The sequence below is a fragment of the Lactuca saligna genome, chromosome 5 (assembly GCF_052625555.1).
Source record: "Lactuca saligna cultivar CGN05327 chromosome 5, ASM5262555v1, whole genome shotgun sequence".
In the NCBI taxonomy this organism is placed as follows: domain Eukaryota; kingdom Viridiplantae; phylum Streptophyta; class Magnoliopsida; order Asterales; family Asteraceae; genus Lactuca; species Lactuca saligna.
The window spans coordinates 153,791,897-153,804,738 of NC_136421.1; the positions used below are offsets into that span (position 1 = coordinate 153,791,897).

General features: G+C 38.0%; 3 protein-coding genes across 3 annotated transcripts; all 3 read right to left on the minus strand.

Annotated features, from left to right (window-relative positions):
• Nucleotides 1-2,852: 2,852 nt before the first annotated feature.
• On the minus strand, nt 2,853-3,677 carry LOC145045849 (uncharacterized). The gene has a single exon (XM_078994151.1). It carries the CDS (start codon nt 3,675-3,677, stop codon nt 2,853-2,855), a length of 825 nt encoding a protein of 274 aa, XP_078850277.1.
• Nucleotides 3,678-4,367: 690 nt separating this feature from the next.
• On the minus strand, nt 4,368-5,072 carry LOC145045851 (uncharacterized). The gene has a single exon (XM_078994152.1). It carries the CDS (start codon nt 5,070-5,072, stop codon nt 4,368-4,370), a length of 705 nt encoding a protein of 234 aa, XP_078850278.1.
• Nucleotides 5,073-7,106: 2,034 nt separating this feature from the next.
• On the minus strand, nt 7,107-8,845 carry LOC144998127 (F-box/LRR-repeat protein At3g26922-like). The gene is made up of 3 exons (XM_078957943.1): nt 7,901-8,845; nt 7,678-7,782; nt 7,107-7,464 (listed from the first exon to the last, which is right to left on the minus strand). The coding sequence occupies exons 1-3, from the start codon at nt 8,801-8,803 to the stop codon at nt 7,297-7,299; spliced, it is 1,176 nt and encodes a 391-aa protein (XP_078814069.1). The 5' UTR covers nt 8,804-8,845; the 3' UTR covers nt 7,107-7,296.
• Nucleotides 8,846-12,842: the final 3,997 nt, after the last annotated feature.

Below are 12,842 nucleotides of genomic sequence, written 5' to 3' on the forward strand. Positions count from 1 at the left end.
CCAACAAAAATACTCAAATGAGATGAATCTACCTGGCAGAAGAAGTAGAGGTCGATCAACAAAGATTCCACATGAGAAATTCCATGAAACACACTTTATGGGGTTGCTTATCAATTTAGGCTCAATCTTACCTTCCTTCAAGGAGTCCAAACATTAAAAGGAAAAATTATAAACTATTTGACCTTTTAAATCCAAAAACACCAGTTATGGGCAACAAATCTTAACGCCACCACACAAACTTTCATTCTCAAGGTTAGTGATACTCGGCTTCTTGAGGTTTGGGCATGAAATACAAAGAAGATCAAGTTTCCATATCGAGCATTCTACCAAACTCAGGTCCTCAAGCAATGAGCAGCTTTGGAGAAAATCTTTTACCAAGGTGTTGTTTGATTTTCTGAAGCAAAAATTCATGAAGTCTGCGGACCATCTCTTCAACCCTCTGCAGTAGAAGAGGTTGACCAAACGGCTGCAAACTATAATAAAAAGTGTGTTTTTTTTTTAACATCTGCATACTGTTGCACATATTAAAAAATTAAAATAAACTAATTTTATAAACTGAAAATAATTTTTTAATACGGAAAATTTAATAATGTATAACATTTCGGAAAGAATTAATGATATTTCAATAAAAAAAAAATAATGATATTTCAACAAAACAATAAATATATTTTAGTAAAAAATAATTATATTTTATCAAAAAATTATCATTATTCAATATAAAAAAATGAAAAAAAAAATAAATAAACTAAAATAAACAAAAAAAAGAAAAAAAAAGGTGAAATAAAATTTAAACATATAATCAAAATTTTAGCAAGAAAAAAAGAAGACGAGGTTGGAAGATGCATTACACGTGTTGCGCCAAACAGAGCACGCACAAATGTTTTTGACTCCGAAGACTTCTAAAAACAAATAGCTGCGAGATGAAAAGTATTGCGCGTGTGCTGCGCTGCGCAACAATAAGATGTGTGAAGAGGTTTTTTTCCAAAAAAACAAACGACACCCAAATCTCAATCTTTCAATAAGTCAACACATGTCAAGTCAAGAACCCCAAGTGCCGGAAATCCCATAAAATTAGGCAAAATCAGACCACATCCATCCAAATTTAACCTTAATACCTTCAAGGAACCGGAAGTCGCCAGACAATGGTGCATCTTGACATCCTCCTCCTCCTTAGGAGTACAGATTAAGTCAAGCTCTTTGATGTTCTTCATAACGGCAATGTGAATCCACCGCCCTATAAGAGACATACCGTAGTAATTCGAACAACGTAAACGGAAAATATCTAAATCAATGGACCTGCTTACTAAAACCCAGTACACAAACTCTTTAAATTTATTTCATTTGAAGTTTCCTGGATTCCTACGTCCTTGATAACAGTATATGTCTACACAGGAGACTGAAGTCCACAAATACCTCCATCTTTTGGACAAAATGTTGGTTCGAATTGCGTCTTCAATAAATGGCAGACCTGAAAGACTAAGAAGAAGAACTGGTTCCGACATACCACTTATCAAATCGAGTCATCTTCGCGTAAATGGCATACCTGAAAGAATCAGAAGAAGAACTGGTTCTGGCATATCATTTATCAAATCGACTCATCTTCGCGTTTTGATGCCATTGGTTGCTCATATTTCTTCATGCTTGTGAATACAAAATTATTCGGACTAGTAAACGGATTTCAATTGCACAAAACAAGGTTCTCTTCGAAGAAAACCCGTAGCTTCTCTATTTACATAAAGGGATTTTCGCATCAAAAACTCCCGCTCTCTCGCTTTTACGAGTAAAATACATATTTGGTCCCTGTGGTTTGTCCAAATTCATATTTTTCATCCTAGTATTGATTTTTAAGCGGTGCGGTTTTTTGATGAGGTGTGGTTTTTCCGATTCCTGTTCGGTTTTAAACCACATAAGTTTGCGTTGTTTTTGGAAAATTTTCTTTGAAACTCATTCAAAACTTGGACCAACTCGGTCTAAATTAGACCAAAGTAGGTCAAACTCAGATTAAATCATACCAAAATCAATCTAACTCAATAAAAAAAACACCAAACAACTCATAAAAGCCAACCGTTTCAATGATGCACTACGTTTTTCTGTTCCGAACTTGGGTATGCTTGTCCTTTTATAATGCTACATTGCCGCCCATTTGTTTCCCACCCAACGATGTGAGACAGGTGGAATAGCCAAGAAATCATCCTTTGTTGCTTTCCTTCAATTTGTTCCATGGCAAATCAGAATTTATACAACTTGTTCGCTTTGGTTCATAATGAAAACCATCGACTAGATTTATCCATCAAATACCACAAATAAATATATTAAATTCATAAAGCTAAACTTAAAACTGCTAATCGAAGATTTCCATGTTTGAAATTAATATTTAAATATTCATTTTAGATGATTAGAAAGAAACATGTTCTTTAAGTTAAAAAATACGAACAAGCTAGAACTTAGTCTCCATATTGAAGGAGACTGTATTAATTAAACAAGTTGTATGAATCGAATAAGACAAAATCAAGGGGACAAGTTGTATATGTAAGTTTAGAAGTGTAGGTTTGCAAATCTAGGACCTGCTTTAATCACAAGCAAACCAAGAACAGTGGAATAAAAGAACGACAACAAATTTGATATTACTTGGTAAACAAAAAATTTTATTGCTGGAAAATCTTAATTCAAGTTAGGCAAAACGTAGTCCCTATTTATACTAATTATGATTGAATCCTAAACAAACACAAAAACTTAATAATTTTTTTTCCTAAAATACCCTTGCTTTAATATCTGATTAACCAACAATCACCCCCCTTAATCGGATTTGTCATACGAGCCACTCGTTCAAAACAACGCCGATTCCTCTTCGATTAGGCCCGCCTCTTCTTTTTCCCATTTAGGACACTCGTTGCTATAGTGACCAAGCTCACCACATTTGTAACATTTAATGTGACTTTTATTCCGTTGGAAACGTTCACCATCTCGACTTTTCCGGGACCCCAACCTCTTCCCCGGCCACGTCCAAAGCCTTCCCGAATTGAACCTCCATTGCCACAATGCTTGCAAACATGTGATTTTTCCTCACTAGCCAACAACAACCCACCTTGAGTGTCCTCCACTTTCTCGGTTCCTCTTATACACTCCTCGTACGCCTTCAATCTACCAACCGCTTCATCAAATAACATTGAATCTAACTCGAAACATTGCTCAATTGAAACCACGATTTGAAAAAACGACTTAGGCATCGAATCTAGTAACCTTTTTACCAAATCACCTTCTTCAAGCTCATATCCAAGACTCCTTGCTTTTGAAGCTAAACCGGATAATTTTGTCACAAAATCATCAACCATTTCATCCTCCTTCATGCGTAAACTTTCAAGCTCCCTTTTTAAGGTTGCAAGCCAAGCCGTTCTCACCCGATCCACTCCCAAATACCGTGTTTTTAGCCCATCCCACACTTTCTTTGGTTCGGTGTAACTCTCCATTTGCAACACCATATCTTCGGGTATCGCTTGAAACAAAAAGGCTAGAGCTTGTTTTGACTTCTTTTGATCCGATGCTTCACCTAACGCCTTTGGTTCGATTGTCTCCCATATGCCATGTGCATCCATAATCGACTTGACTTTGACCGCCCACATCGGATAATTCGTTTGAGTCAAAACCGGAACTTGATATGTCATCGAACCTTCTTTCATCGCTATTCTTCCTTTTTATAGCTTCAACCCTGTTCCGATCAAACTTGTTCAAAAAGATCTATTCCACCGATCAAGAAAACAAGCAACCCGCTGTACCGTCTTCTTGTACCTGCAAAACGAACCAAATCCAAAGCCACCTGCTTTGACGGATCTCTTCCGTTCGTTTATTCCACACCTCCCCTATTAGTTTCTTTCACCCGAACAAGCCTCCAATCAAAGGATGAAGCCTACACCCCTCTTACTCGAACCAACCCTCTTTAACCTTCGCTCTGATACCAAGTGTAAGTTTAGAAGTGTAGGTTTGCAAGTGTAGAACCTGCTTTAATCACAAGCAACCCAAGAACAGTGGAATAAAAGAACGACAACAAATTTGAGATTACTTGGTAAACAAAAACTTTTATTATTGGAAAATCTTAATTCAAGTTAGGCAAAACGTAGTCCCTATTTATACTAATTATGATTGAATCCTAAACAAACACAAAAACTTAATAATTTTTTTTCCTAAAATACCCTTGCTTTAATATCTGATTAACCAACAATCACCCCCCTTAATCGGATTTGTCATACGAGCCACTCGTTCAAAACAACGCCGATTCCTCTTCGATTAGGCCCGCCTCTTCTTTTTCCCATTTAGGACACTCGTTGCTATAGTGACCAAGCTCACCACATTTGTAACATTTAATGTGACTTTTATTCCGTTGGAAATGTTCCCCGGCCACGTCCAAAGCCTTCCCGAATTGAACCTCCATTGCCACAATGCTTGCAAACATGTGATTTTTCCTCACTAGCCAACAACAACCCACCTTGAGTGTCCTCCACTTTCTCGGTTCCTCTTATACACTCCTCGTACGCCTTCAATCTACCAACCGCTTCATCAAATAACATTGAATCTAACTCGAAACATTGCTCAATTGAAGCCACGATTTGAAAAAACGACTTAGGCATCGAATCTAGTAACCTTTTTACCAAATCACCTTCTTCAAGCTCATATCCAAGACTCCTTGCTTTTGAAGCTAAACCGGATAATTTTGTCACAAAATCATCAACCATTTTATCCTCCTTCATGCGTAAACTTTCAAGCTCCCTTTTTAAGGTTGCAAGCCGAGCCGTTCTCACCCGATCCACTCCCAAATACCGTGTTTTTAGCCCATCCCACACTTTCTTTGGTTCGGTGTAACTCTCCATTTGCAACACCATATCTTCGGGTATCGCTTGAAACAAAAAGGCAAGAGCTTGTTTTGACTTCTTTTGATCCGATGCTTCACCTAACGCCTTTGGTTCGATTGTCTCCCATATGACATGTGCATCCATAATCGACTTGACTTTGACCGCCCACATCGGATAATTCGTTTGAGTCAAAACCGGAACTTGATATGTCATCGAACCTTCTTTCATCGCTATTCTTCCTTTTTATAGCTTCAACCCTGTTCCGATCAAACTTGTTCAAAAAGATCTATTCCACCGATCAAGAAAACAAGCAACCCGCTGTACCGTCTTCTTGCACCTGCAAAACAAACCAAATCCAAAGCCACCTGCTTTGACGGATCTCTTCCGTTCGTTTATTCCACACCTCCCCTATTAGTTTCTTTCACCCGAACAAGCCTCCAATCAAAGGATGAAGCCTACACCCCTCTTACTCGAACCAACCCTCTTTAACCTTCGCTCTGATACCAAGTGTAAGTTTAGAAGTGTAGGTTTGCAAGTGTAGAACCTGCTTTAATCACAAGCAACCCAAGAACAGTGGAATAAAAGAACGACAACAAATTTGAGATTACTTGGTAAACAAAAACTTTTATTATTGGAAAATCTTAATTCAAGTTAGGCAAAACGTAGTCCCTATTTATACTATTTATGATTGAATCCTAAACAAACACAAAAACTTAATAATTTTTTTTTCCTAAAATATCCTTGCTTTAATATCCGATTAACCCAACAGTATAAATATTAATTAAATAACTATTATTATATATAAATATATAAATATATAATTTATTTACTCTAATATAATTGTGGTGTGCGGTTCGTTTATTTTTGTTGGTGTATATATCAAAACCACTGCACCGAAAACTTTGGGTATTTGCAAAACTATACACACAACCGTCGATTTTTGTTTCGGTTTCGATTTATGCGATCTTTTTGATTTTTGCTCACTCTAATAATATATATAAGGATGAGCATTTGACCCGGTTGAACTTTACCGGAACCGAAACCAGGGTCTTCGGTCCAGCTGCATAGGGCCTAAATTTTTTAGGGGTCCAATTTTATTTTATATATTATATTTGAGCCCAATCAAAAGTGATAGTCCAGACTCCAAAACTGCTAATCGACCGGTCCACCATGTACAAGAAAGCAAAAGCAATACATGGTCAGTCATCAATCGATCAGACTTACGCTCACCATGACCGATAGTATCTATGGAAAAAAAAAGTTTTTCGAAATTGAAGTTTTTGAAATCTTACTTACGTTCCACAATGACCCAATAAAGAGTTAGCGGTTCAGCGATGATATCTATCGAAACGAAATCATAGAAAGTGTAGACTACAAAAAGTTTATCTTTGCTATCAAGAATGCTAGGAGAGCTTCATGGATCGTCAGTTAGCTTACGGCATGTCATTACTTATTAAAATACCATGATTTTGCTATGTCTATTGCTATAAAATTTATTGCCGTTTAAAAAAAAGTATAGCTTATATAATTTAATTCGTAACATGTTAGTGTTAAGAGCCTTTCTTTCCGGCTTGTCCTGGGCATTTAAATTCTCAGCAACGGCCCCGCCACTAAATCAGTTTCTGCTTCTTCGGTTTTTGGTCCGGTTCCAAACCTTTATACCCTTCGAAAGCAACAGTTAGTTCTTAACTTCTATAACCGAAAACTTATAATTGCTACCCATTCATACGTAAATTAACTTTAACAAATTCTAATACTTAAGTCTAGCTTAATTTCCAGCGGTTTGGAGGTATTCCTCACACGCATCATAAATGCTGGAACTGGAAGCACTACATAAACATCCACATTTTAACATCAATGTCGTCATAGAGTATGAGTCTTGTTTGACTTAGGTCAAGTCTTCACATAAAAAAAGTGGTAAAGACCCTAGCAGAGATTTCCCACTAACTTTTCGCCCTGATGAGTAAGTGCCACAAATTAAATCTCCTCATACCCTCTCATCGATTCTATTGTATCATTTCCCTTTTGTATTACCATTAGAAATTAGAAATTTAGAATGCATTTGCATTTTCATCAACAATTTCAACAACGTACTTTGACTTGTATAAAACTTCCAAAGCCAAAACCCCAAGACTCTCCTTCAGCATAACCAACTCTAAACTATATTATTTAAAATAAAATACTCTATTACGATGAAAACAATATCACAATTCACAAAACATGACTCTAAAACAACATCGTACTCATACTTTGCATTTGCGCTAAAATCACTGGTTTATAATAGTTGAAATGGCCCTAAATAAAGTAAAAACTATTACAGCAGAATATGAACAAAATTGTAAAACCAAAAAAGTATTTTTCTAGTTTATAAGACTGAAAATGAAGCAAAAGTCCAAATCCAAAAAGCATCCAAGGAAATCAGTTCTTCAAAAGAGGGAACCTGACTCCAATATCACCCCAAGACCCAAGTGAAAAACAAAAGCAATATATCAATAGTCCAGTCTATAACTAGTTTCGGTTGTTCTCCATTGAATTTGAAAAACTCGACCCTTTTCACATCTCTACTCAAGATTCTCCTTGTTTTAGCTTCATCCAACCACTGGTATTTTCCATGAAAATCCTAGATCAATAAACAAAAGCATAAGTTTTTCATACGAGGTGCGAAAATCTACTATGGTGTTATGAATTCTTGAAAAATCTATTTATTGGCTCAATTGCTTAGTAATTTAATATGCACAAAACAATACACTAAGGAAGTTGTGGAAGTGAGTAACTGTCTGTGCTTCAAGAATGTGATACATAAAAAAAAGACAACCAATTGATGTGAGAATACCTTGTCAATGTTCATCTTGAGAGACTTCAGTTTGGGATAATATTTGAGAACTTGGTTGAAGTTATCCATGGTGAAGTCATCCATAGTTGTGGTTAGCCACAAAATCTTCAGAATCAAGTTTTAATCATGATTTGGGTCAACTCTTTTACTATTAAATTCCACTGCAAAAAATTTTTACCTAACCAAAATGAATGAATGAGGATAAAGAGAATGCGCATCTAACCTTTCTGAAGAGGCAAAGGTCGATCCACAAAGATTCCACACGAGAAATTCCAGGAAACAGCAAGGATATGGTGTTCCCCGCCAATTTAGGCTCAATCACAGCTTGCTTCAAGGAGTCTAGACGTTCATTGAAAGAATTACACCTTATATGACCTGTTAAATCCAAATCCACCAGTTTTGGGCAAGAAAGCTTAATGTCACAACAGCGCCCATCTTCATCTTCACAGTCAATACTCAGCGTCTTGAGCTTCGGACATGAAATGCAAAGAAGATCAAGTTTGCATAACACGCAGTCCGATAAAAACAGATCCTCAAGGGATGGGCAGCTTTCGAGAAAATCTTCTACCAAAACTCTGTCGTCTAATAAGTCAACATCGGTCAATTTAAGAAACCTAAGTGCCAGAAACCCCTTAAACCTTGGCAAACTTAGTCGACGACTGCTGATATAACTTCCATGGAAACTTAATACCTCCAATGAACCACAAGTCACCAGACAATGGGGAAATTCGATTGCTTTAGTCTCGTCCTTGGGATAAAAGGACACGTCAAGTTGTTTAACGTTTCTGTTGACTGCCATATGAATCCACCGCAAGACTGTTGCCATACTGTAGTAATCATCACAACAAAGACGAAACCTATCCAAATCTACGGTTTTGTTTGCTAGAACCCAATATACAAACTCTTTGAATTTGGTTTTTTTGAATTTCTTTCCGTAACGTATATCCAGAGACGGAATTGCAGTCCACAAATTCCTCCATCGTCTCGACAAAATGCTGCTTCGGATTGCTTCTTTCGTGGATGGCAGACGTGAAAGAATCAAAAGAAGAATAGCATCTGGTATGTTACTGATCAAATCGACCCCATCTTTGCGTTGTGATACCTTTGATCGCTTGGATTTCTTCATGCCTTTTAACCGAATAAAAAAGTATTCAGAATTGAATGTACTCTTTCTGTTTCGTTTCATAAAGGTGACAATTTTTTAAGATGATATAAGGGTACTTTTGGAATCGAATTTGTTTTAGTTTTTTAAAGAACCAGCAAAAAAAACCCTTAAAGCCCAATTTTTTTTTTTTTTTTTAAAGAATCCAGCAAATCATTAGCTAAAATAGCAAAAAGACAAAATCCCCTTAAAAAACACTTTAATCGCTGAACCACTAGACGCGTGTTCGACATGGATCGTTTGAGAGCTTCTAATTTTTAGCGTTTAACAAAACGCTCTGTTTTGAAGAGAAAATCTCGTTTAACACTACAAGCTTCTAGCGTTTACTTTAAATAAAACGCTCCAAATCCAAATACTATTTCATGTAACGTTTAACAAAACGTTATAAGCTACTCGCTACCAGCTAGTTTTACTGAACATGTCTAAATTAGGGAACCTTCCATAGGAGCAATGGCTATTCCAACAATTTTTCTTTGTTGGGACACTTTTTGTGATATAAACCTGACCACACACAAAGTCAGAAACATCTTCCTTGTTTCATTGTAGGCGTGACTTTAGTTTTTCCTATGTTTGAAAATAAGCCATACATTTGGTAGAATAATAAATTTGGTTGCAGCTAACCATTACTTTTACCAAGTAGTTAGTATTTTTAAGCTTATATAAGAAGCCGAATCATAGGCTTGAAAGATAGAATATATCCCATTTTGTAATTTGTCTTTCAAATATTTTATCAACAATAGCCTTTTAGCAACATCTCCATGCACGTCCAATTTATTTAGATAACATCTGAAACCCATATTTGTTCACAAAACTTTAGCTTTCTTGCATACAAATTATTTTATAAATTCCAACAAGTGGTATCAGAGCGAGGTTAGTGTATGCCAAAATATATGCCAAGAATGACAACTCTCGAAGGTGAAGGTGTTCAAAAAACCGAGAAGAACAGCAGTGTTACGTTACACTATCCGATGCTTACAAAGCTAAATTACTCGGTGTGGGCTATAAAGATGCATGTGAATCTGCAAGCACAAGGAGTGTGGGATGCAATTCAAAAAGACGACGTGGATGAACGAAAAGATCGGATGGCTCTTGCGGCTATCTATCAAGCGATTCCGGAGGACGTGCTACTTATGTTAGCTGAGAAGGACACGACTAAAGAAGCATGGGAGACGCTGAAGATGATGCACATGGGCGCCGATCGAGTAAAGGAGGCTAAAATTCAAACCTTGAGAAGCAATTTCGAGGTTATCCGAATGAAAGACGGTGAATCGGTGGATGATTTTTTCATACGGTTGAATACCATTGTAACTGGTATTCGATCTCTGAGCGAAAAAATAGAGGAGATTACGGTTGTGAAGAAGTTCCTTCGAGTCGTCCCATTACGATTTATGCAAATCGTAACATCTATCGAACAATTTGGTGACTTAAAAAACATGACTGTGGAAGAGGTTGTGGTTCGTTTAAAAACCCATGAAGAGAGGCTTCGGGGTTATGGTGAACAAGGAGACGGACCTTACTTGTTGCTTACTCATGCCGAGTGGGCAGCACGATCCAAGAAGACCGACGAGGGGAGCTCGTCAAACACCTCAAAGGAGAGAAGTGGTCATGGTGGTCAAGGCCGAGGGAGAGGCCGAGGATGAGGGCGTGGCCGAGGAGGTGGCCGTGGATGCAATGCAAACCAAAATGACTATAAAACAGATAAAAGCAAAGTAAAATGCTTTCGGTGTGAAAAGTTTGGTCATTATGCATTAGAGTGCCCTGAAAAGAACCAAGGTGAGGAGGCGAACCTCACACAAGCCAATGAAGACCAACCCATCTTGATGATGGCAATCTCACAAGAATATGTACCCGGAAAGGTGTCGCTAAACGAGAAGATTTGTGTCAATCTTCTTGCCTCGGGGGAGAGTTGAGTGGAATCCGAGGTGTGGTATCTCGACAACGGTGCTAGCAACCATATGACGGGAGACCGCTCAAAGTTTCATGAGTTAGATGGAAATGTGACGGGTCACGTGAGATTTGGCGACGGTTCTACTGTTGCTATTTTTGGAAAAGGCTCGATTCTATTCGATTGCAAAAATAGCGACCAAAGAATTTTAAATGAAGTATACTACATCCCAAGTCTAAAAAGTAACATTATTAGTCTTGGTCAAATGATGGAAGAAGGAAGTCGAGTCATTATGGACGGGTCGGATTTGACGGTATACGATAGAAATAAGATTCCACTTTTAAAAGTTCAAAGATCCGCAAACCGGTTATACAAAACTCCTTTGAAAACCGGTAGACCAACATGTCATTTAGCCACGAAGGATGAGCCGGCTTGGATATGGCATTCTAGACTCGGTCATGTTAACTTTCCCGCGTTGAAGAAGTTGTCCGAAAAGAATATGGCAACTGGAGTTCCAAGGATTGAACATCCGAATCAAGTATGTGAAGGGTGTGTTCTTGCAAAACAAAGTAGAATCTCTTTCCCAAACCAATCAGTTTTTCGAGCTCAAAAACCACTTCAACTTGTTCATGCAGACTTATGTGGTCCGATCACACCTACTTCTATTGGAGGAAGCAAGTATTTTCTTCTTTTAGTCGACGATTATAGTCGGTGGATGTGGGTTTATACGTTATCCGGGAAGTTTGAAGCCTTTGGAGTTTTCAAACGTTTCAAGTTGATGGTCGAAAAAAGTTTGGGTTATGAATTGAAGACACTTCGCACAGATCGAGGGGGAGAGTTTACATCAAAAGAATTTTCATTATTTTGTGAAGAAAATGGAGTAAAAAGACATCTTACGACACCATATTCGCCTCAACAAAATGGTGTTGTAGAAAGGCGAAATTGTACGGTTATGGATATGGCAAGAAGTCTCCTTAAAGGAAGAAATGTACCCGGAGAGTTTTGGGGAGAAGCTGTTAGACATGCAGTTTATCTTCTAAATCGTTTACCTACAAAAGCGCTCACCGACATCACGCCGTATGAAGCATGGTTTGACAAAAAACCAAACCTTGAACATTTGAAGGTTTTTGGTTGTGTTGTCTTTGCCAAAAGTGTAGAAGGTCATTTGAAGAAACTTGAAGATCGAAGCAAAAAGATGGTGTATTTTGGAGTAGAAGATGGAACTAAAGGGTGTCGATTATTTGATCCGGAGAGTCGGAAATTGCGGGTTAGTCGTGATGTTGTTTTTGACGAAAACGAAGGATGGAATTGGTACAAAAACAAGGAAGAGGAAGAGATGACTGCTAAAACATTCACAATAATCGAGTTGGACGATGACGAAGTCAACTCGATGAATCCGGACATCCCCGAAGTCGAACTGGAAAATCCAGACAACCCCCATGTCGAACCTATCCAACCCGTAACAGCCCCAAGTTCTCCTACTACAGCCCCGATATCTCCAACTTTGACCGACACGGATAGCCCTCCAAACTGGGTTGGGCCAAAAGGACTCCGTTCGCTTGTCGATATCTATAATGATTCCGAAAATGTGATCCTAGAACCCGGAGAATTGTTAATGATTGCAGCGGATCAACCCTTGAACTTTGAAGAGGCGGTTACCTATAAACCATGGCGGGAGGCCATGCAAACAGAGTTGGATGCGATCGTTAAAAACAAGACGTGGCAACTCACCGACTTGCCACCGGGTCAGAAAGTGATAGGATTAAAGTGGGTCTTTAAAGTGAAAAAAGACAATCTTGGAAATGTGGTAAAACACAAAGCTCGACTTGTCGCAAAAGGTTACGTACAAAAGCAAGGAATTGATTTTGATGAAGTTTTTGCACCAGTAGCACGACTTGACACGATAAGGCTCTTTCTTTCCTTAGCAGCTCAACATGGGTGGGTTGTCCACCATTTAGATGCCAAGTCGGATTTCCTTAATGGTGATCTTGAAGAGGAGGTCTATGTAAGTCAACCGGAAGGATTCGTTGACAAAGTACATAGTCACAAGGTGCTAAAACTCTCAAAAGCTCTTTATGGTTTACGACAAGCCCTCGAGCATGGAACATTTTCTTGGAT

Excerpts from the sequence above, each read along its gene's own strand:
- LOC145045849 (XM_078994151.1), bottom strand. The coding sequence starts at position 3,677 with ATGAAAGAAGGTTCGATGACATATCAAGTTCCGGTTTTGACTCAAACG.
- LOC145045851 (XM_078994152.1), bottom strand. The coding sequence starts at position 5,072 with ATGAAAGAAGGTTCGATGACATATCAAGTTCCGGTTTTGACTCAAACG.
- LOC144998127 (XM_078957943.1), bottom strand. The coding sequence starts at position 8,803 with ATGAAGAAATCCAAGCGATCAAAGGTATCACAACGCAAAGATGGGGTC. Across the intron at positions 7,783-7,900 it reads ACCTTTGCCTCTTCAGAAAG|ATTTTGTGGCTAACCACAAC; the intron begins GTTAGATGCGCA and ends TTGATTCTGAAG. Across the intron at positions 7,465-7,677 it reads TCAAGATGAACATTGACAAG|GATTTTCATGGAAAATACCA; the intron begins GTATTCTCACAT and ends TTATTGATCTAG.